The 24,110-nt window shown below is 38.3% G+C and overlaps 1 protein-coding gene across 1 annotated transcript in view; it reads left to right on the forward strand.

Annotated features, from left to right (window-relative positions):
* The window catches only part of LOC122816536 (myomesin-3-like), a 522,511-nt gene that overhangs the window by 490,351 nt on the left and 8,050 nt on the right, over nt 1-24,110 (forward strand). Inside the window, exons 20-21 of the mRNA XM_044089388.1 lie at nt 6,280-6,316; nt 9,107-9,129. Of these exons, the coding sequence (XP_043945323.1) occupies nt 6,280-6,316; nt 9,107-9,129 (60 nt within the window). The remainder of the gene's footprint in view (nt 1-6,279; nt 6,317-9,106; nt 9,130-24,110) is intronic.

Here is a 24,110-nt window from a genome sequence, read left to right on the forward strand (position 1 = left end):
GATCCAGTGTGAATAGACAGATGTAGAAACTCAAATCCAGATAAATAACATATTAAAGCTGGCATGGTTTGACCCAAAGATCCAGTGTGAATGGACAGATGTAGAAACACAAATCCAGCTAAGTAAGGTATTAAAGCTAGCATGGTTCGATCGCAAAGCTCTAGTGTGAAAGGACAGATGTAGAAGCACAAATCCAGCTAAATAAGATATTGAAGCTAGCATAGTTTGACCTCAAAGATCCAGTGTGAATGGACAGATATAGAAACACAAATCCAGCTAAATAAGGTATTAAAACTAGCATGGTTCAACCGCAAAGATCCAGTGTGAAGGGACAGACTTAGAAACACAAATCCAGCTAAATAAGGTATTAAAGCTAGCATGGTTTGACCGCAAAGATCCAGTGTGAATGGACAGATGTAGAAGCACAAATCCAGCTAAATAAGCTATTAAAGCTAGCATTGTTCGACTGCAAAGATCCAGTCTGAATGGACAGAAGTAGAAACACAAATCCAGCTCAAATAAGAATGTACAGACATAGAAACACAAATCCAGCTCAATAAGGTATTAAAGGTAGCATGGTTCGACCACAAATATGCATTGTGAATGGGCACACGTAGAAACACAAATCCAGCTATATAACGTATTAAAGCTTGCATGGTTCGACCGCAAAGATCCAGTGTGAATGGACATACGTAGAAACACACATCCAGCTAAATAAGGTATTAAAGCTAGCATGGTTCGACCGCAAAGATCCAGTGTGAATGGACAGATGTAGAAACACAAATCCAGCTAATGTATTAAAGCTAGCATGGTTCGACTGCGCAAAGTTCTATTGTGAATGGACACATGTAGAAACACAAATCCAGCTAAATAAGGTATTAAATCTAGCATGGTTGAACTGCAAAGATCCAGTGTGAATGGACAGACATAGAAACACAAATCCAGCTAAATAAGGTATTAAAGCTAGCATGGTTTGACCACAAAGATCCAGTGTGAATGGACACAAGTAGAAACACAATTCCAGCTAAATAAGGTATTAAAGCTAGCATGGTTCAACTGCAAAGATCCAGTGTGAATGGACAGACGTAGAAACACAAATCCAGCTAAATAAGGTATTAAAGCTAGCATGGTTCGACCGCAAAGATCCAGTGTGAATGGACAGATGTAGAAACACAAATCCAGCTAATGTATTAAAGCTAGCATGGTTCGACCGTGCAAAGTTCTATTGTGAATGGACACATGTAGAAACACAAATCCAGCTAAATAAGGTATTAAAGCTAGCATGGTTTGACTGCAAAGATCCAGTGTGAATGGACAGACATAGAAACACAAATCCAGCTAAATAAGGTATTAAAGCTAGCATGGTTTGACCGCAAAGATCCAGTGTGAATGGACACATGTAGAAACACAAATCCAGCTAAATAAGGTATTAAAGCTAGCATGGTTCGACCGCAAAGATCCAGTGTGAATGGACAGACGTAGAAACACAAATCCAGCTAAATAAGGTATTAAAGCTAGCATGGTTCGACCGCAAAGATCCAGTGTGAATGGACAGATGTAGAAACACAAATCCAGCTAAATAAGGTATTAAAGCTAGCATGGCTCGACTGCAAAGATCCCAGTGTGAAGGGACAGACGTAGAAACACAAATCCAGCTAAACAAGGTATTAAAGCTAGCATGGTTCTACCGCAAAGATCCAGTGTGAATGAACACACGTAGAAACACAAATCCAGCTAAATAAGTTATTAAAGCTAGCATGGTTCATCCACAAAGATCACATGTGAATGGACACACATAGAAACAGAAATGCAGCTAAATAAAGTATTAAAGTTAGCATGGTTCGACCGCAAATATCCAGTGTGAATGGACAGACGTAGAAACACAAATCCAGCTAAATAACATATTAAAGCTAGCATGGTTTGACCCAAAAATCCAGTGTGAATGGACAGACGGAGAAACACAAATCCAGCTAAGTAAGGTATTAAGGCTAGCATGGTTTGATCACAAAGATCTAGTGTGAAAGGACAGATGTAGAAACACAAATCCAGCTAAATAAGGTATTAAACCTAGCATAGTTCGACCTCAAAGATCCAGTGTGAACGGACACATGTAGAAACACAAATCCAGCTAAAATAAGGTTTTAAAGCTAGCATGGTTCGAATGCAAAGATCTATTGTGAATGGACACATATAGAAACACAAATCCAGCTAAATAAGGTATTAAATCTAGCATGGTTCGACCGCAAAGATCCAGTGTGAATGGACAGACGTAGAAACACAAATCCAGCTAAATAAGGTATTAATGCTAACATGGTTTACCACAAAGATCCAGTGTGAATGGACAGATGTAGAAACACAAATCCAGCTAAATAAGGCATTAAAGCTAGCATGGTTCTACCACAAAGATCCATAGTGAATGGACAGACGTAGAAGCACAAAACCAGCTAAATAAGGTATTAAAGCTAGCATGGTTTGACCGCAAAGATCCAGTGTGAATGGACAGACTTAGAAGTACAAATCCAGCATAATAAGGTATTTAAGCTAGCATGGTTTGACCGCAAAGATCCAGTGTGAATAGACACACGTAGAAACACAAATCCAGCTAAATAAGGTATTAAAGCTAGCATGGTTGGACCGCAAAGATCCAGTGTGAATGGACACATGTAGAAACACAAATCCAGCTAAACAAGCTTTTAAAGCTAGCGTGGTTCATCTGCAAAGATTTTATTTATTTTATTTTACATTTGTTGACCGGGCTAGTCTGGCTGGATACATGTCCATTTTCAGCAGAGGCCCGAGGAGAAAAGCTCCACTATAACTGGTACATTACATAAAAAAAGAACATTACTATAAGATACAACTTATAAGGATTAATGAACTAATTGAATGTAGGATATTAACAATACAGAAGCGTTTTTACAGAAATGTACAGTTCTTGAATTACATCATTTTTACAGAATATGTATAATACTTAAAATACTAAATACTGAGTAGAATTCCTAATCCCATGTTATTAGGAGAAGCAGGAGTAGTAATTTTGAAAAGAAAGAAAGAGGTAGCACATACAAAGGTCTATACTATATAGTATTGACAGTTATGATAATACATTTGTGCCAGGGCACCAGTTCTAAGAAATAGAATTGCATGGCAGGGATTAAAGTGTATGTTTAAGTGAGAGGGTAGATGACAGGATCCAGAGGTGTATTGAGTAAAAGAGAAAAGATGTTATAGGAAAAGTAATATCTAATTGGATATAAGGTGAGCTACAGAGGAGGAGTGATACAAGTAGTAGAGACAAGTAGAGAAAGTAATGGAGGGAGTTGTAAAGAGAGTTGGGCACTAAAGTCAGTCAGGATTAGAACAAGGGCATAGCCAGTTGGATTTGAAATGGTACCTTAGTTGTTTCTTGAAAAGTTTTGATGAGCCTAGGGAGGTCAGTTCTATGGGAAGTTTATTCCAGTAAGAGCCAACAACATTTGTAAACAAGGAGTCGCCAGCTTTATTGTGTGATTTGAGAGTGTGAATGGACAGATGTAGAAACACAAATCCAGATAAATAACATATTAAAGCTGGCATGGTTTGACCCAAAGATCCAGTGTGAATGGACAGATGTAGAAACACAAATCCAGCTAAGTAAGGTATTAAAGCTAGCATGGTTCGATCGCAAAGCTCTAGTGTGAAAGGACAGATGTAGAAGCACAAATCCAGCTAAATAAGATATTGAAGCTAGCATAGTTTGACCTCAAAGATCCAGTGTGAACAGACACATGTAGAAACACAAATCCAGTTAAAATAAGGTATTAAAGCTAGCATGGTTCGAATGCAAAGATCTAGTGTGAATGGACACATATAGAAACACAAATCCAGCTAAATAAGGTATTAAAGCTAGCATGGTTTGACCGCAAAGATCCAGTGTGAATGGACAGATGTAGAAGCACAAATCCAGTTAAATAAGCTATTAAAGCTAGCATGGTTTGACCGCAAAGATCCAGTGTGAATGTACAGACATAGAAACACAAATACAGCTCAAATAAGAATGTACAGACGTAAAAACACAAATCCAGCTCAATAAGGTATTAAAGCTAACATGGTTCGACCACAAAGATGCAGTGTGAATGGGCACACGTAGAAACACAAATCCAGCTATATAACTTATTAAAGCTTGTATGGTTCAACCACAAAGATCCAGTGTGAATGGACAGATGTAGAAACATACATCCAGCTAAATAAGGTATTAAAGCTAGCATGGTTCGACTGCAAAGATCCAGTGTGAATGGACAGACGTAGAAACACAAATCCAGCTAAATAAGGTATTAAAGCTAGCATGGTTCGACCACAAAGATCCAGTGTGAATGGACAGATGCAGAAACACAAATCCAGCTAATGTATTAAAGCTAGCATGGTTCGACCGTGCAAAGTTCTATTGTGAGTGGACACATGTAGAAACACAAATCCAGCTAAATAAGGTATTAAATCTAGCATGGATGAACTGCAAAGATCCAGTGTGAATGGACAGACATAGAAACACAAATCCAGCTAAATAAGGTATTAAAGCTCGCATGGTTTGACCACAAAGATCCAGTGTGAATGGACACATGTGGAAACACAATTCCAGCTAAATAAGGTATTAAAGCTAGCATGGTTCGTCCGCAAAGATCCAGTGTGAATGGACAGACGGAGGAAGACTAATCCAACTAAATAAGGTATTAAAGCTAGCATGGTTCGACCGCAAAAATCCACTGTGAATGGACAGATGTAGAAACACAAATCCAGCTAAATAAGGTATTAAAGCTAGCATGGCTCGACTGCAAAGATCCAGTGTGAAGGGACAGATATAGAAACACAAATTCAGCTAAATAAGGTATTATAGCTTGCATGGTGCGTCCGCAAAGATCCAGTGTGAATGGACAGAAGTAAAAGCACAAATCCATCTAAATAAGGTATTAAAGCTAGCATGGTTCTTCTGCAAAGATCCAGTGTGAATGAATACACATAGAAACACAAATCGAGTTAATAAATTATTAAAGCTAGCATGGTTCGACCGCAAAGATCCAGTGTGAATGGACACACATAGAAACACAAATCCAGCTAAATAAGGTATTAAAGCTAGCATGGTTCGACCGCAAAGATCCAGTGTGAATGGACAGATGTAGAAACACAAATCCAGCTAAATAAGGTATTAAAGCTAGCATGGTTCGACCGCAAATATCCAGTGTGAATGGACAGATGTAGAAACACAAATCCAGCTAAATAAGGTATTAAAGCTAGCATGGTTTGACTGCAAAGATCCAGTGTGAATGGACAGATGTAGAAACACAAATCCAGCTAAATAAGGTATTAAAGCTAGCATGGTTCGACCGCAAAGATCCAGTGTGAATGGACAGACGTAAAAGCACAAATCCAGCTAAATAAGGTATTAAAGCTAGCATGGTTTGACCACAAAGATCCAGTGTGAATGGACAGACGTAGAAACACAAATCCAGCTAAATAAGGTATTAAAGCTAGCATGGTTCGACCACAAATATCTATTGTGAATGGACACACGTAGAAACACAAACAGATGCTTATGAGGGGTCTATATCACTTTGTCGAATCACTATTTACTGAATGCATCTTCAAGAAACAACTATTCAGTGAACAAACTAATTTTCAAACAAACTTTTCAGTGAAAAATTTCTTGGGCAAGCTGATGGTAGTCCCCCCCAGCTAACATAAAAAAAAAAAAAATTAACACCTACGCAGGTGGGAGGATGCACCCCCCCTACCCCAATGTGAGGGTTGCACCAACCACACCCACCCTAAGTAAATGCACCAATTCCGAGATCGCACTACCGTGGGGAAAAGGGCAAATTCCAGATGGTGGCCAACCATCATTTTGCCCTAGGAAAGTTTTCACTGAAAACTTAGCTCGACAATTTCTTTGTTCACTGATTACTTACTTGTTTGATGAAGAGGCATATGCTAAATAGTGATTTGGCGAAGTGATATAGACCCACTTATGAGAAATCGATTGGCCTTGCAGTTCCACTGGGAAACTTATCAGTTTACAGGTAATATTGTATCTGTTACTGCATTATCACTGTCTGACTGAAGGTAAGCACAGCCTTAGCTTTGCACTTGTGACTATTGCTAGACCCTAAGTCACATCACAGCATTGTTCTTTGCCACTGGTATTGCATGTGCTTTTAGTGATACAAACTCTTGTGTCATAGACTATACTTTTATCATGAAAGTAAATGCAATAAGTAACACTCTGTACTTTTTTTTTTATTTTCCTAGCTTTTGCTGATGCTATGGCTGAATACCAGAGATTGAAGTAAGTTCTGTAGCTTTCTTATTATTACTAATTGCCAGTTTTGTCTGCACATACAGAAACCTCTTACAGAAAGAAACCACTGATACAATGCATTGCTTCAGTGTTTCAGGGCTTGATAAAGTTTCCATATAGCAAGAAACATGAGATTCATAGCATTTACAACCACGGAAAAAATGTTTATATAAAATAACCATATTGGGATATTTACAAACTTATATCTGAGCATGACACATGCTTTTTTTTTTTATTTTCATCATGGATTCACAAAGTACACAGGTTTTAGAGCAACCACTTGATTTTACAGAAGATACTTACCACCCCCTCTCTCTGCTAGGCTGAGTTTTAAACTTTTACTATAGCTATCTTCCAGAAGGTTCTCTGGCAGCATAGTTTCTTTGGCTGCTACAACTCCAAATTACTATTACTCTCTTAAAGAACAGCTAAATCCTAAGCACAGCACAGCTTTTCCTCAGCTTTTATTTTCCGCCTACAGAATGATCTCTATACTGTCATATATTACAAAAAGTGTTATTTAGCAGTTCTTCCCCTCTGTAGCATTTCCTTCCTTATCACCTCCTTCATTGCACACCGTGTTAGGGCTGAATGCAATCTCGTTATATTTTCTTCAGCAATTTGTATTCCTTGACCTTACATCATTTTAGTTATCACGTCTAAAAGTTTCTTAATAATGAAAAAATTATTTAAAAACATGTATAGCAAGGTATCTGCAGTCCTTCTTGTTATTTACATAACGGGAGTCATAAAACTACTCAGGATCTAAGGATTCACAGCTCTACTGTCATTTAGTAAGTATATAACGTTTTTCAAAGTAGAATTAGATGTTGTTTGATTGATTATGATTATTAGAGGGGGAATAAGAGTTTTAGCCCATGCCTGATACTGTATTGAATTTCATTTTGTTTACAGAGTCATTTTTCCCATCCCTGGGGTTATAAGCATACTGACCCTTTATTTTTTTCTGATTATGCATACCTCCAAAATAATACATGATAGCTCATCTGGGAGTTTGTACAGTCATGCAGTGGTTAAAGAAAATAGAAAGGCATGCCATGTATAGCTGAGCTAGTCACAGATAAGAAGCATGCTGAAGCATTTGTTACATAAAGCTCTGTATGAAATAAAGCAGTTCACTTAATGCTAAATTGCTATTAGTGCACAAAGTTACTTTTTGTGAAAGAACAAATTTCAAATAGTGTATTTCACTTAGTGCATTTCTAGGGATGCTATGATCTTTGTATATTTAGGATTCCTACATGCATTGTCTAAGTTACTGTGAAATTGCTGCAAAAAAGATTTTAAGTAAGGATATAAATACATAATTTTGCTGGCAGAACCAGACAAAATGATTGTTTTGATAGGCAGTAAATATGATACCTTTGCTAAGTAAGCTTTGGGAAGGTGCCTGAGACAGGACATGAATCACAAATTCTATTTTTTAAAAAAAGCTGTTTTCTCAGATATTTGTTCTAACCTTAACCAAGTACTTTTTAAAAATGTGTAACACATATGTAGGAAAGTAAATCTGTCACAGCAGATCAGTCACTGATACTCTTACTGAGGTTCTCAGATTTAGCAGCATTCATCATTACCTCTATTTTAAGTGAATAAAAGTGTGATCTGACAGGAGAGACTAGGGCATTATAAACTTATCAGCTGTGCCCTCACTTTGCACTATAGGCAATGAATAGTTTTCCAATAAACAAGATCACATCAGCATATTTGCCCCCATGAGACACTCAGGGTTAGAAAACAAGAGATTAAAATGGACAAAAAGCAATCATTGTGCTGCTGACAGGTTTAGCCTGCATAAAAATTCAGGACATGATTAAAATACATATATGTATTTCCCGTTTCTGGCCATAGTGATCCTTTAAAGGGGGTGACCCCCTTTGAAGGTAATACAGGCCAAATACGCTTCAAGAGCTCTGGGGATATATAGCAGGGATCAAAGGGCACTCTCTGTGCTCAGTTACTGGAGATATTAGGAGCCATAAATGTATTTCTATCTGTAGGTCACGTATGCATTTTAAAAGAAAGGCATAGTTAGTTCCACACATACACAGAAAGATTGTATCAAGCTGTTTATTGCAGTAAATAAAAACAAAATACAAAGTATGCGTACTCTGTATAACATTACATGCAATTCCAGCACCTTTTCTAAACATTTAGTGTCTAATATCAATTTGTAACAATGAACTATAAACACTGAAGCTGAGAGGCATTTATTTCTTAAGGATTATTTTGGAAATAAAGAATGCATAAAAATAGAAAGAAGCATTTGTGTTGTCTGTCTCCTTAAACTGAAATAATATGCAATATAATAAAAGAAATGTATATGTAATATAAACCAACACTCAAAAAGGCTGTGTTTAGCCATTTGTTGTGTGTAATTTTCTATAGAATTATCATGGCAGAGAATAGTAAGCTGTTGGAGAGGGGGTTACATCCATACATATAGAATATTTATCTAGCTATCTGTTACATGTGTCACATTGTCTGTCAAGTTTCCCATCTGTCTAATTTGTCCCATATATCTGTATTTATGTCTCTCGACAGTACTACATTCCTAGCTAGTTTATCATGCTTGAAATAAATATTGTTTACAATTTCTTAATTTTTAAGGAAACTGGTTTGAAGAAATCCACTGTGACTTTATTATACAGTCATTTAATATGCCAGTGCTGTAATTATTATATATTTTTTAAATATTATTAAATTACCTGCTGTTAGTTCAATTCTTTAACATTTCTTAAATGTTTTCCTTTTTAGGCAAGCTGCATTTGCAGAAAAGAGTAAGTTAAAAAAATTTAAACTTCTGTCTTGTTTCTTGCTTAAACTAAGAAGTTGTTTTCAGTGTCCTTTCTATGTTCCAAAACTGTCAGTTATTCCTCATATGTATAAGTGCACACTTGCACGAGCTCACGCATGCGCGCGCACACACACGCACGCACGCACACACGCACGCACACACACACACACACACACGCATGCACACACACACACACACACACACACACACGCACACACACACACACTTACACATACACTCTGCATTTACTCTCATACATAGCCTCATAATTCTAGAACGATGATGATCTATATTTCTTACAATGCAATCTTTTTTTCATTTTTTCAGTTTTCAGCAAAAAAATTGTCTAACTTGCAGACTGCATTTAAGACAATATGTTTATCACATAAAGCTTGTTTTTATTTTTATTTTATTTTTATTTTACATTTGATAACTGGGAAAGTCTGACTGGACACAGGTCTATTTTCAGTGGAGGCCCATGTAGAAAAGCTCCAAGTACATACATTCACAACATCTTACAGATTTTGAATTAACTTTCCTTAACAGGTAAAACTAACATTCCAATTAAATGACAGCATATTGCACACACTCAAAGTAAGTAAGAAGATCATTGGGTAGGACATTACATTATACATTCCAAACATGACAAGCTATACATAGCCATACAGTTGTTATTGCACTTGTTGAAAACGTAGTTGGTAGTGATTTTTGGGAGTTAAAGGCACTTCATTACCTGTAGTCATGATTGGACTGTGGATAGGGTGAGAGAATAACAATTATTATTGTGGTGTATGGGAGTTAGTTGTAATCTTAGTTTTTTTTATCCTGGGGTGAGACAGGAGCATAGCCTGTTGTTCATGAAGTGAACTTTAAGGAGTTCCTTAAATTGAGTGGTAGTGTTGTTGGTTATTAGGTGGGTAGGGAGGTTGTTCCAGAGTTTAGAGACTGAGTAGCTGTAGACAGCTTTTCCTGTCTCATTGTTAAATTTGGTGACCTTTAGGTTATTTTGGATGATAGATCTCAGGGTTCTAGTTGTGGTGTGGGGGTGTATAAGATGTTGAAGAGCTGGGATTTTGTCTGAGTGGTTTAATATTTTGTATGCTAGTGAGAGTTGATTTAATTGCAGTAATAGATGGAGTTCTAACCAGTTAAGCTTGTTGAGAGATTCACAGTGATGTGTTTTGTAAAGTGATTCTGTGGCAAATCTAGCTATCTTATTATAGCAGCATTCAAGTTTGCTTAGATCCGTTTTACGAAGGTTTGTAAGCACAGGGGAAGCGTAAAGCAAGGTAGATAGCAGATGTGTTCTGGCTATTGTTTTAGATTGCTTTGGGAGATAGTGTTTGTTACGGTAGAGCAGTCCAAGTTTTTTGTAAACTTTTTTTATGGTTTGGGCAATGTGCAAATGAAATATGAGGTGGTTGTCTATTTCTACACCTAGCAGTTTGGTGTGGGTAGATGGGGCAATAACAGTTTTGTTGTTGGAGGTGATATCAAAGTTATCTGTTAGGGATAAGGATCTGTGAGAGCTGAAGAGGAGTACTTTTGTTTTAGTTGGATTAAGAATGAGCTGATGATTGGTAAACCACGTTTTGGCTAGTGAGAAGCATTCTTGTGTTAGGGAGAGGAGGTGATCGAGTGTGGGGGCTGCACAGATTACAGTGGTGTCATCTGCATATTGGACAATGGAGGCTTTAGGTGTGGTGGATGGGAGTTGATTGGTGAAAAGAGTGAAGAGTAAGGGACCCAAGATGGAGCCTTGGGGGACCCCTATGGAAACAGGCAGTAGTGAGGATATTTGGTTCTGCTATTGTACTGCCTGTTGCCTACCTGACAGATAGCTCTTGAACCATGTAATAGAGGAGGTACTGAGGTTTAAGGTAGAGAACAATTGAAGATGTTTGAGGTGGTTAACCATGTTGAAAGCTTTTGATGTCTAGGAATGTATCAGATACTAGAAGTCCATTATTTCTGTGATAATTGATGGTGTTAGTGAATGATGTAAGTGCAGTGGTGGTACTATAGAAAGTTCTAAAGCCATGTTGCTGGGTAGATAATAATTTGTTTTCTAACAGGTATTCCATCAGTTGTGAGTGTATTACTCTTTCAAGGATTTTTGATAAGGGGGAATAGTATAGCTATAGGCCGATAGTTATTGAATTCAAAGGAGTTACCTCCTTTATGCAGTGGTATTATATGTGATATTTTCCAGAAATGGGGTACTATACATTCTGAGATGGATCTATTAATAAGTATAGTAACAGGATAGGCTGTGGCTTTTGCAGCTATTTGTAGATATTCAGCAGGTAGGTTATCGGCAGCCAGGGTGGTAGATTTGAGTTTTTGAATGGTCTTGATTGATACTGAATGAAAGTTGAAGTGGGTGTTATTATCTATTTCATTTGGAGTAGATACTTTTAATGAGGTGGAGTGATTAGTATTAGTTTGGTTATCAGCTAGGGCTTGGATTGTTTCAGTAAAGTATTTGTTAAATTGGGTGGGGATATTGTCTCGGTTGTTTTCTGTTTTTGTTTAGATATGCAGTGTATGTTTTTGTTTAGATACGCAGTGTATGTCAGAACTATCTCTCATTAAGTTCTGTATACTAGAATGACTGTTCCTCTTCAATGTTCTTACAGCTAAAAAACTGAAGAAATTATCATGACAAGTATCACTATATCTCCATGTTATGGTCAGATATTGCAGATTTATATTTACTGGAAAAACTGATAAATAAGCTAGAGTTCTACTCTGAAACATCAACGTCCACTACACTGATAAAATGAAACATCAACAAATAATGCCCAAAACACAGAAGGCTGAAAAATTTACTTTAAGTATTTTTTGAAAAGGCAAGCCCCCCATATCTCCTGATGTGGGGAGGAAGCCCCCACACCCCAAACTTACATATACCAACTTCACAGTTGCACCATCTCAGGATACTCATGCTTAATGAATTTCACATGTAGAGGAGTCATAAACTAGCATACGCCGAAGTTAGTCTCATGCAGAACCTAGTAAAGGAGGAATATCGATACATACTTAAAAAGTTTGAGAATTAGAAAAATGAACTTACTAAATACAAAAGGGGATAGTTTGTATGAGAACTGTGTTCATATGGCTAGGAAAACTTCAGAAAGTGAAACATCAAGTTCTGGAATGGGAAAAGATTTAAGATCAGCTCTGAAGTACATTTAAAAAAAAATGTTAAAAGTATTTTAAATAAGATACAATCACGTAAGAATTTAATCAGGGAAAGAAATAACTCCGACTTGCTGAAGATCAAGATATGATAAGTTGTGTAAGGAAATAAGTGAAGAGAGACAGCAAGAGCAAAATAAAGAATGTGAACTGATACCGATGATACTCTGTAATGAAAAATAATTTTATAGATATCAGGGTATTAAAAGGGTATTAAAAGATAACAATAGTCAAGAATGTCTACAGAGTCTATTGTTAAATAGCTTCCTCAAGACTGAATTCACCATTTCACTACTACCTTCTGAACAATATCAAGAATACAGGTATTCCATGGGCTGTTGTTTAACAAATGACTTTGAAAATACTTGGCCACTGAAACTCATGCAGAAGTCCTTTATAGGTGGGTAGAGAGGTGGCAACTGAAGTTCAGTGTAGAAAAAGCCAAGTTTCTGAATTCTGGACATATTAACCCAAAATATGGGATGTTAAACTAAGAGAGATGGCATATGGAAAGCACCTAAGAGTGGTTATCTCTGAAGTAGTGGATTGTGATATACAAGTAGAAAGGGCAGGAGGAGCAGTGAGAAAAAAATCGACTTCCTTCAACAGGACATGCTGTACACTCTAGGGTAGGAAAGTTGTATTCTCACTCTGTCAAACACTGGTGAGACCACATCTAAAATACCATCTGTAGTTGGTGGTATCCTTGACAGAAAAGGATATGGAACAACCTGGTGTATCTGGAAAGCATCTAGACAAAGGCCATGATGATCGTCTAGAAACAGAAGGCAAAGCATCTAAACAGTATCTGTAATTGCTGAACTTAACACAAGTTAAGAAAGAGCTGCAGACAGACACACAGAGAGTGACTGGATATGATATGGGTGCATATAGTGCTATCTATGGAAGAAATAGGGAGTGTAACTGAAGTACAAGGACAGAGAGTGGGAGGATCATTGGATACAGTGGGAGGGTACTCAGTTTGACATGGGTATGAGGAAACATATTTTCCCAAAGAGAGTTGTGGGTCTTTGGAACAGACTACACAAGTAGGTGGTAGTTTCTGAATATTCAGGAATTTTTAAGAAAGCCTAGGAGAACTAGAAAGGACAGACAAATCAAGCTATTAGATGCACCCAAATGATGTCCTTTAGAAATCACATTATGCAATATAATGTAAGATAAAAGGTGAAGAATGAGGGTTGAAGAGAATGCTACTAGGTGGCAGGTAGAAGTACAAGAGATATAGACAATTTAAATATTTGCATCTGAAATTAGATTTAAGAATATTGAATGCCACCTCAGTGACAGGAAGGAATATGAGCTGCTATAGGAGGTAGGAAGGTACAAGCTAGATATAGTCAGTGTCACCCCTCTATATAGCAGGAGCTCTGAAACCCTTTTCAATTAGTATTTGCTTCTCCCCTCTTCTAGAATCAGTTCTCATGAGAAACCCTATAGGATGTGCAGTTGGAGGTTTTGTAAATTGGTGATAGTGTTGCCTCTATGTATTTGTCAGTTTCAAATAAGAAATCCTGACAGCTGTTTACTTATGTACCAAGCAACTATAGGGATTGTTCAGTTTTCTTGGAGAAGATATGCGAGTTACTGAACAGGTTACAAACCACTGACTGTGCATTCTAACCAGTATACTTCTAATCTCATTTGTAAAAATGACAGAACTATATGGAAGGCTATGACTTGGAGGAAAAGCTTCCCAGATATGTACGTGCATAGTAGGTTGTTAATGGACTGTTGTGCAAATCACAAACTGCTCATAAGAGACATTATGTTCAACCTCAAGGTAGATCATAACAGGATCAGAGCATATTGGATAGAAGATCAGTCACAGACAATGTTGTCATTCCATAAGACTTCAGGTCATAATCCTTGTCACTTGAGTGATGAGATTGAAGTTGGGCAGATGTGGCCAGAGGACAATGAAATTGTCTGTCATATTAGAAACCCTAAGATGTGATAATGGACACCACTGGTGAGGGAAGCTATCAAGCTGCAGAAGATGACTTTCTGGATAATGCTCATAGAAGGCTGTCTTGATTTAGATGAAAGTTATTTGCAGGCCAAAAAGGCTACAATAACAGCAGTTGCCAAAGTTAAACTCAGGAGTAACATAAACAAAAATTATCAGGTGTGCCTAAATTAGTGCCCCTAAACCAGAACCTCTTAAAAAAGGTGGAACCCCACAGTTTTACAAAGCAATGAGCTGCTAACTAACACTTGGAAGATTGTTTTGATGTGGAAAGAACATTCTTAAGAACCTTTTACCAGGTAAATGTGACCTTCTTTTCCAGAGACAATGGCTGACATCCTTATTTGCTTGTAGTCCATCACTGTTCTTATTCAAAGGCCATGGATGGCATCTGTCCAGAGGTGTTAAAGGTATTGGATAGGGCTAGGGTAGCAGGACTAGGACTCCTCTTCATTACCTCATGGAATGTTGAAACAACACCTCTAGACTAGTAATCTACATTTTAAAGAAAGGGGACTACAGCGTGTGTTCCATCTGCAAGTGGGTTAAACTCACCAGACTCCCTGGAAAAGGCTATGCAGAGGGCTGGAGAAGATACATTATCTGGTCATGCTCAGTTGCTTATCAAGGGCTAGTATCCACCACATTATGCATGCACTCAGGTCACTGGATTACAATTACCAGTATGACTCAATCATAGCCCATGTGGGAGTAAATGACCTGAGACATACCTCCCTAGACTATATGAAGAGAGACATCATAGAGCTCTCGGAATATGTGTCTCAGGCTGGTATGAGCCTAGCATTGTCATTCTAAGGGGGGGGCAATATTTGTCAGCATGGAAGGAGATGTCAACATGCTGCTTTGTCAGGGATGGTCTGCACTTCTCCCCTCTAGGCTTTCGAATATTAGCTAAAACATTGTCTTCCCTAATAGTGCCTTTTTTAGGCAATGACAAACTGAAAGTACTTCCGACATAGGAAATTAAAACCAAGAAAATCTAAAGGTATTACTGCTCAATGCTAGGAGCCTAAACAAAAAACTCCACTCCCTGGAAGCTCTCTTTACCCTAGAGAATGCTGATGTTTGTGCAGTCTTTAAGACATGGTTTAAAGCCGTGGAGAGCACACCAGCAGTGCAGGGTTATAATGCCTTCCACACATTTAGGCCAGCTACTTCACAGGCAGGGACTAAAGGTGGAGGTGTCTCTATTTACACAAAAAATAAATATACTTCAAGGCTGGTCAAACAGGACAATGCACTTGAGCTAATCCATGTTCAAATCACCATAGGTAAAATCCAATACCACTTCCTTGCAAGCTATAGGTCCCCCTCTATGACCTAAGAAAACCCATACCATGTATTTAAACTTATTAGAAACACTAACCATCCAACCCAATACCATATTCATGGGTGACTTCAATTACCACACTATTAACTGGGAATCATATATGACACAAAATGTATAAGCACAGAGATTCCTGGATTTTGTAAACACAAACTCCCTGGACCAGTTAGTCAATACACTGACCAGGGGTGCAACCATATTGGACCTGGTCCTGACTAATATGGGCGAGTGCTGCACACCCCTACTGTATTGCCTTCCCTGGTAAGGTAAGACCACAAAATGGTCTCCTTTTAAGTAAAAATAAAACCTGGACCCCAGCTAAGTCTGGAATATTCAAGAACTATTCTAAGGTTAACCTCCTGCTATTAAGTGAGAACATGGCAACATTTCAAGCCCCTATAAACCCTGAGAACACTTATGTCTATGCAGAACTGTTCACAGAAACCCTGTACAAGCATGTTAATAGCTGCAAAGAGGCAGTTGTACCAACCAGGAAGAAGTACAAAACTAACTCAAAAAACAAGCCACCCTAGTGGAATCACAAAATCAATTGGATGTATAAAAGGAAAAAGAAAATCATGGCAAAAAATTAGGAGGTGCAGCACCCATCAGAATAAAAGCACACTCATTAAAATAAACAAACAACTCAGAGGACAAATTAAGTATACCAAACCACATTTGAGGTAAGTTCGGCCTCCCAGGCCAAGGACAACCACAAAGCATTCTTTAGCTATGTCTGCAACCTCAAAGGCAATACACAATTGTGTGCAGAGCTCATTGTAAATGGAGCCACCTATACTGAGCCAGAAGATATAGCAAACCTCATGGCTGATAAATTCAGCTCCAACTTTACTCCTCTCTCTCCCTCAACCTTCCCTCAGGAAATATCATCAAATATAACTCCCCCTACTATCACTAGGGAACAGGTCCTTAATGATCTCTCTAAGACCAAGAACACTGCATCAATGGGCCCAGACAGTATCCCAGGATGCCTTCTAAATAGCATGAAACATGACCTATCAGGGCCTCTGGAATTACTATTTAACTGTAGCCTCCTAACAGGCTTCATAGCTCATGAATGGAGAAAGGCAACAGTCATCCCTCTGCAGAAAGGTGGGCCATCTACAGACCCCGGAAACTACAGACCCATAAGTCTCACTAGTCTTGTATGTAAAGCCATGGAAAGAATTATCATGGAGATGATCAACAGAGATATAGTAAACCTCCAGACACTGGACCCAACCCAATTTGGTTTCGTCAAGGGCAAATCATGCCTACTCAACCTGGTGGACTTCTTTAAGAAGGTCACCAAAGCAATGGATGAGGGCAAAATCATTCACTCTGCCTTCCTTGACCTGGCCAAGGCATTTGACACAATACCTCACTTGGGCATTGTTGACAAACTCAAGAGGTTAGGTACAAACCCATATGTCACCCAGTGGATAGCCAAATGGCTCACAGACATTACCCAGGAAGTTAGAATTGGGGAATCCTCCTCTACAAAGAGGCCAGTCACAAGTGGAGTGTCTCAGGGATCAGTCCTTGGACCAGTCCTTTTTGGCATTTACTTCTCAGAAGTCAAGGCCAATGTCAATGGTCTCTGGCTAACTAAATTTGCAGATGATTGCAAATTAGGAGCCGTCGTTGAATCTCACACTGACACAAATGTTCTCCAAGAGGGGCTGACACAGACAAACAACTGGTGTCAGAGTCATGGACTAAAACTAAATGCCAAGAAGTGCATAATACTATCCTTTGGGAAGTCATCCATCCCTGGTAACTATCATATTGACAACACACCCCTTAGAGCTGACTCAGTAGTCAGGGACTTAGGGACACACATAGATAGTAATCTAGCCTTTGATCATCACATGTCTACAGTGGTGAGGAAATCATTCTATGTTGTGCAACTTATAAACAAAGGTATGGCATCTAATTCCAAGGAAGTCATTGTTTCACTGTATTCGGCATTCATTAGACCTATCATTGAGTACAGTGCCCCCTTTGGTATGTACCTAACCAGACATATCCAACAACTGGAATGTCAACAGAGGTTCCTCACTAAAAGAATACAGGGCATAAGTAATATGTTCTATGCAGACCGCCTCAAGGCCCTATCCCTGTATTCTGTCTCCTACAGGCTTTTGAGGGGAGATCTATGCCTGGCATACAGGGCATTGTCAGACCCCAATCTGATGGACCTCCTGCATATCCACAAAACAAATAGTACCAGAATTACCCATTCTAAAGACTTAAATCTTGTCTGTGATATAAATAGAACCTGCTGGAGAGATAGGTATGTATCTCAGAGACTACCCCATCTATGGAACAGGCTCCCCATCCATGTGAAGCAGAATTCCTCCCTAATCCAGTTCAAGTGCAACTTGTTCACTTGGATGGGAAACCAGAAATTCATCCCTGGTTTAGCACCTATGTCTCTAATGCAAACAGGTAACCTGTAAATAGTTCATCTCCCAAGCCCATGCTTAGCCTTATCAAAGGCATCAGAACTTGTCAGAGATTTGGGATGCATGGCTAGGCTTAAAAAGGCCCTTGTGGTCATTAGTCTAGTAAACACCTATGAACCTATGAACCTATAGTTAAAACTCTCCCTTTCAGATAGAGAATAATTTGAATTCCACACAGGCTGTGGAACATTTAACCAAATCTTTACTCTTAGTCAGTTTTGTGAGTGTCTAAATAAATGTATTAGTTCAGCGTACATTCGTTTTGTGGACTTGTAGAAGGCCCAGTGTGCCATAGCATGTGCTCTTATTAAAGCACTTTAATATCACTTGGCTCTGCTCTTGTACCTCCCCAGGCAAGTCTGGGCCACCATATTCTTTGTAACAACCCTTCCTCTGAAAAGACACCTATCTACCCCTATATACCTCAAAAAAGCAAATTTGCAGTGTAAATTCCCTACTGGCTGCTACCCCCTTGCCCTTACTGCTACTTCTACTGTCTACTTACACCCTGACAAAATTTTCCCACCACCAAAATTCTGACACATACTCACTGCCTTCAACAACTACCTTAGTTTCAATTCAACTGTACATTACTTTATGTCACCTAACAAATATACACACTCCTCACATTTCCTCACCTGCTCTCTTTCTATCACTTCCTCGCTGCTTAATACTGATATCTCATACACCTCTTTTCTCTTATTTGTCCTACCCATAAATGTAAAATTTAAAATTTCACTGTATATGCCAATTTGTCTTATATTAACATGTAATGACTCTATATTGTTTTTAGATTTTCTCTAGTATCGCTATCTTTTCAGTTAGTGTATATCCACACTGTAACTTTAAGCATTACATTTTTCTGTTGTGTAAAACTATTTTGTTACTGCAGCTTTTCTCCCCAAGCCTCTGCTGAAACAGGGCTACCACAACCCAGTCAGACTACCCCAGTCAACAAAAGTAATAAATAAATACATGTGTTGTGAGGGGGTCTTGAAGGGTACAGGGACAACTGTTCAAGTTTTATGGTCCCTGTATGAATGCAGGGAACGTTGTAACTACAGTCTTGTCATTAACTCAAATTTGTTCAAATTTAGTGTCAGGCTTTGCCAAGGGAGTCATCTTCTTACCACTTCCGTGCCTTATTTTCATGAACAGAATGTCAACATGTGCCCAAGATTGGGAGGGTTTCTGGCTTGGAGAGATAGCATAGCTGTTTTCTGCAAATTATGTTATGCTTTTGATCTCATTTGACCATAATATCCAGCATAATGATGTTGCTGTTTGGGGTCATCTGACCAGAATATCTGGCACCTCCTCAAGCAATTTGCTACTCAATGTGAAATGGCTATTATAAGACTCAGTACCTCCAAATCTGAGCTATATTACCCTCTAGAAAAGAGTGGATTGTTCTTTGCTTGTGGAAAGAGAAACTACAGTTAATAATATGGAAATGCTGCATATTCACAAGTCAAATGGCATGTGGGTCACTCACCCAAAGGACCTTAACCTGGTATGTGACATCAACAGAACTTGCAGGAGAGACAGATTTGTGTCTCAGAGGTTGCCCCACCTTTGAAAAAAGCTTCCTATTCATGTTAAACAAAGCCCTTATTCGGCCCAATTTATGCATGATTTGGACAACTGGATGGGTAACTTGAAATTCACCCAAGCAATAAGTGCTGATTTTAGTGACTGCTTGAACCAGACACCCTTGGGAACATGGGTTGAACTTGGCTAGGCTTGGGGGCATTAGGCTAGTAACTTCCTATGATCCTATGTGCCACAGATGGTAGAAAAGGAGATTCAGAAGTATTACTTTATAAGAGATGGTTTGTTTTCTGCAACATACTATATGGGCCTGATGGTGTAGATTTAGGTCACTAGTGTGAGTGTGTGTAGAGCCAATGGTTTTGTAAAGAAAGAGAAGGTCAAATAGGATTGGGTCTTTTATGGCTCAAAAAGCAAGACCTGAGTAAGCTCGGAGCAGCCTGTAGGTTACTGACCATAATGACACTTGTGCTAATCTATTTGGACAGTTGAATTTTATCTATCCATTTTACTTGTCTTGGCCGGTGGCCCATTTTCATTGGAGGACCCAGGGAAAAAAGTTCCACAACAGATTGAAAACATTTAAACAATAGTCGATGAATAATTACATATAAGTAGAGAAAAGCCCCACAACAGATTAAAGTCTTTATAACAGATTGGAATGTACCTTACATACAGGGGTTATGAGCCCCCACAACAGATTGAAATGCATCTACAAAATATTACTAGGAGAAATTGTGATCAAGGATGCAATATATACTGCAAGTAGCAAGACACTTTGCAGAACTGGATAGCCTCTGTCAAGTAAGGTAATATATTGTTATTCAAAATATTAACCATATTTCTAATAATATGGGAAGGTGAGAAATAATAGAGTATTCTAATGCCAAACAAAGTAATAGAATGAGATGGTAAGGAGTAATGTATGGGGGGGGGGGGGATAAGGACATAGACAGATAGCTGATTAGTATCAAAGAGATGAGAATGCTATGGTGCTATAGAAGGACACTAAAGAGGAAATAGATAGCAGTTAAGAGTCAGCTACTAGAATGGAGAGGTAGACGAGCATACATTAGTGGTACGGTGTACTTAAAGGGAGAGCTTCTTTTGATGTTAAGCCATTACAACTTGATAAGATATAGAAGTGTTAGTCACTCAGAATGTGAAAGGCATAGTTAGTATATAGGTGGTCATGCATCAGTTATGAGGGCTGTGCAAGGACAGGTCCAGGTGTCAGACTGAAAGATTTAAGGTCTTTGATTTTCTTGACAAGGTATCTTTGGGTCATTTCTAGTTCATAAATAGGCTTTAATTTATACATACGAAAGGGGCACTGTATTCAACAAATTGTTTTTTTTTTCTTTTTTCTTTTTACTGAATGTTATTATGCTGCATTTTTTCCATTTTTTTTAGCAAGTTATTAGGGATGATAGCAGATGATAATCTTAAATTCAACCTGCATGCATAAAATTGCATTAAAAAATCATCAAAAACTATGAATGCTTTATACAGCCAAAAACGTTCTCACCAACACAACAGAGACTACACTCACCACTACTTACCTCCTCCCCTCACTACTTTATGCTGCTCCCTTCTATTCTAAGCTACAGACATCACAAAAAGCAAAACATGAACAATGCTATAACAAAGTAACTAAATTTACAGCAAATACCCCTTACCCCTTTCAGAACCCACCACTGTATGGCACTAAAAAGCCTAAATTGGTTAGAACTACTCAGTCAACTGACATATACACCTGTAAAATTATCCAGCATCCATCTTTTTGTCCAGCACTAAATATCATTCCACAAAACTATGCTGCCACTTGGTCATTATGATCCAATGACCAAAAACTGCTCTCTGTCCACAACCTGTCAAATTTGCTCAGCATTGTCTGTACTCATCCATGTTGCAGAAGCCTGGAACTCCTTACCTGTATACATCAGATCAATACCTTCACTTCAGTCCCATTCTAAAAGACTTCCTAATCAAAGTATGGCTCTGCTCTTTCTCAGCTCCAGGTTAAACTATATCCCTAAATATGAAAGAGTACCTGTTCATACCTTATACCTCATTACCCCCCTTCACTCACTTCCTAATTTCAATCAACTTCTCTACCCTGACTCCCTATCTAAATATGCCATAATCCTGTTTTTTTTTTCTCACACTTCATATTGCAGTTCTTGTGCATCATACTAAATTACCTTAAATTTCTCTAAATTGGCTAAAACTTTTTCTAAATATTAAATCATTGTCACATAAGTGGCATCTGTTTTTAACCAATGTTGTGACATTTTGCCTAATTTGGTATAATTGTTTAAACTATTGATGTTTTGTATTATTTTTGCAGATTGTAAAATTATTGTTCTTAAAATGTTTTTGTAATACTTTGGAGCTTTTCTCCCTGGGTCTTCACTGAAAATGGGTACCAACCCAGCTGGACTTTCCTGATAATCAAATTTCAATACATCAATTTAACTTGGGACTGTTATCAGTACACCATGTATATGCATGTTATACCTCTTGCTGGAGTTGTTTAGTATAGTAGATATGGGGATAACAGTGCCAGCTTGCAGTCATCAGCAGACTTGGTCAACCACACATCTGGGATCTTGGGCTGGATGTGTACTAAATAAATCCCAAACAAGAGTTCATAGCACTAATCCAAGTGGTACCCTTCTAGTTACAATTTTACATTCAGAGAAGGTACCAACAACTTTCATTACCTGGGATCTGTTGGATATCCAGTTTGTGATAAAGCAGATAACTTGGGGTTTACATTAAGTTTGTCTAAATTTTAACAATGCTAGCATGGAGGATAGTGTCAAAAGCCTTGGCTAGATTGAGATAAGCAATATGTACTGAGTAACCACTTTCCACAGTGTCTGTAACCTTTTCAAAGACACTTTCTAGGTTCAGGAGGCAGGACCTGCCCTTCACAAAACTGACTGGGATCTAGATCCATTAAGACACCGCTATCTACACAAATTAGTTCTGCCAAGCTACATTGCATGGCTTTGCATATAAAGCTGGTAAGGGGGATGGGACTGTAATTGCCTGGATTTGTAGTGGGGTCGTCCTTGTGTAGGGGAGTACAGTGGATGTTCTCCAAACTAGAGGTACAAACCCTTTGGATAGCATGAGCCTGAAATGTTTAAGTAGAGACCCAGATAGTATACACTTGGTACTAATGAGATGCAGCCTGCTATGCTATCTAGTCCTTCGGAAGAAGTAATTTTAGTCTTTAATAGGAATGTTATCACTTTTTTCCAAGAGGTAGTGGTAGCAAGAATGTGTGTAGGTGAGGTAAATTTATCATAATTTGTCTGCTACTACTTTGGCTATATCCTCGAGAATGGAATACGTGATATCATTATAGATGAGCTGAATACATTGTTATACATGGTTCCTTAATTTCTGACATAACTGAAGAAAGATTTGTAGTTTCTTTTGGTGTTTGCACTGACCTTAAGCTCATACTCTGCTTTACATTTTTTAATAATACTGAAGCTCCCTGCTGGCATGTTTCAGTGTGGTCCTGAAATAAGGGGAATGGAATTTCTGAGATAAGAGGATGGAGATTTCCTACAACTTTTCATAATTTTCTGTCCTCTGTTATACAGTTTATTAATGCAGCAGGTTTACGCTTAGTGTAGATGGGTAATGACTTCTCTGTGGATCTGATTAGATGCTGGTAAAAGTCAGAGTGGAATGCAGCAGCCCTCTTACTTGGGTCCATTTGCAGGGGATTGTTGGGAATTTTGCATAGCCTTTTACAAGATGAAGTAGGTTTTCCTGGTGAAGTCCCTAAAGATGGTTTCACTTGGTAGTGAGGGTGGTACCGCTAAGGCTGGCAGAGAAGATGACAGGCTTTTGGTTAGATTTAACTAAGGATGAGAGGTTGTGAGGTGGAGTACAGATAGGGGCTGTGTTGAAAAGGAATAGATCAAGGATATTACAGCCTGTGATGGGTAGTTTTATAATTTGCTCCAGTGCATTGACATTACTAAAACCCAGGAAACACAAAGCATTGTGGCATAGGTAGAGTCAGGTGAGGGAGTCAGTCACCCTAGCCACAAAGTGTTAAGGGGCACAGTCAGCAGATCCCAACTGGTCTTCAGTACATTACCAGCATTCAGAAAAAAAAGAAAGCTGGTACAGTACTGCATTTGTTGTCAGAAATGAAGTGATGAAGTTTCTCCTCATGTAGTGAAAACTGTAGCAGCTGCTTACTACAACTGTAGCAAACATTTAGTAGAGTTTAAAAGGAGGGAAGAGCTCCTTGGGTCCAAGATGAAAAGCTTTATATATATATATATATATATATATATATATATATATATATATATATATATATATATATATATATATATACATACATATATATTATATACTAAGAAAGTATT

The sequence above is a fragment of the Protopterus annectens genome, chromosome 1.part1, assembly GCF_019279795.1.
Source record: "Protopterus annectens isolate FY-2018-M chromosome 1.part1, PAN1.0, whole genome shotgun sequence".
NCBI lineage: Eukaryota > Metazoa > Chordata > Ceratodontiformes > Protopteridae > Protopterus > Protopterus annectens.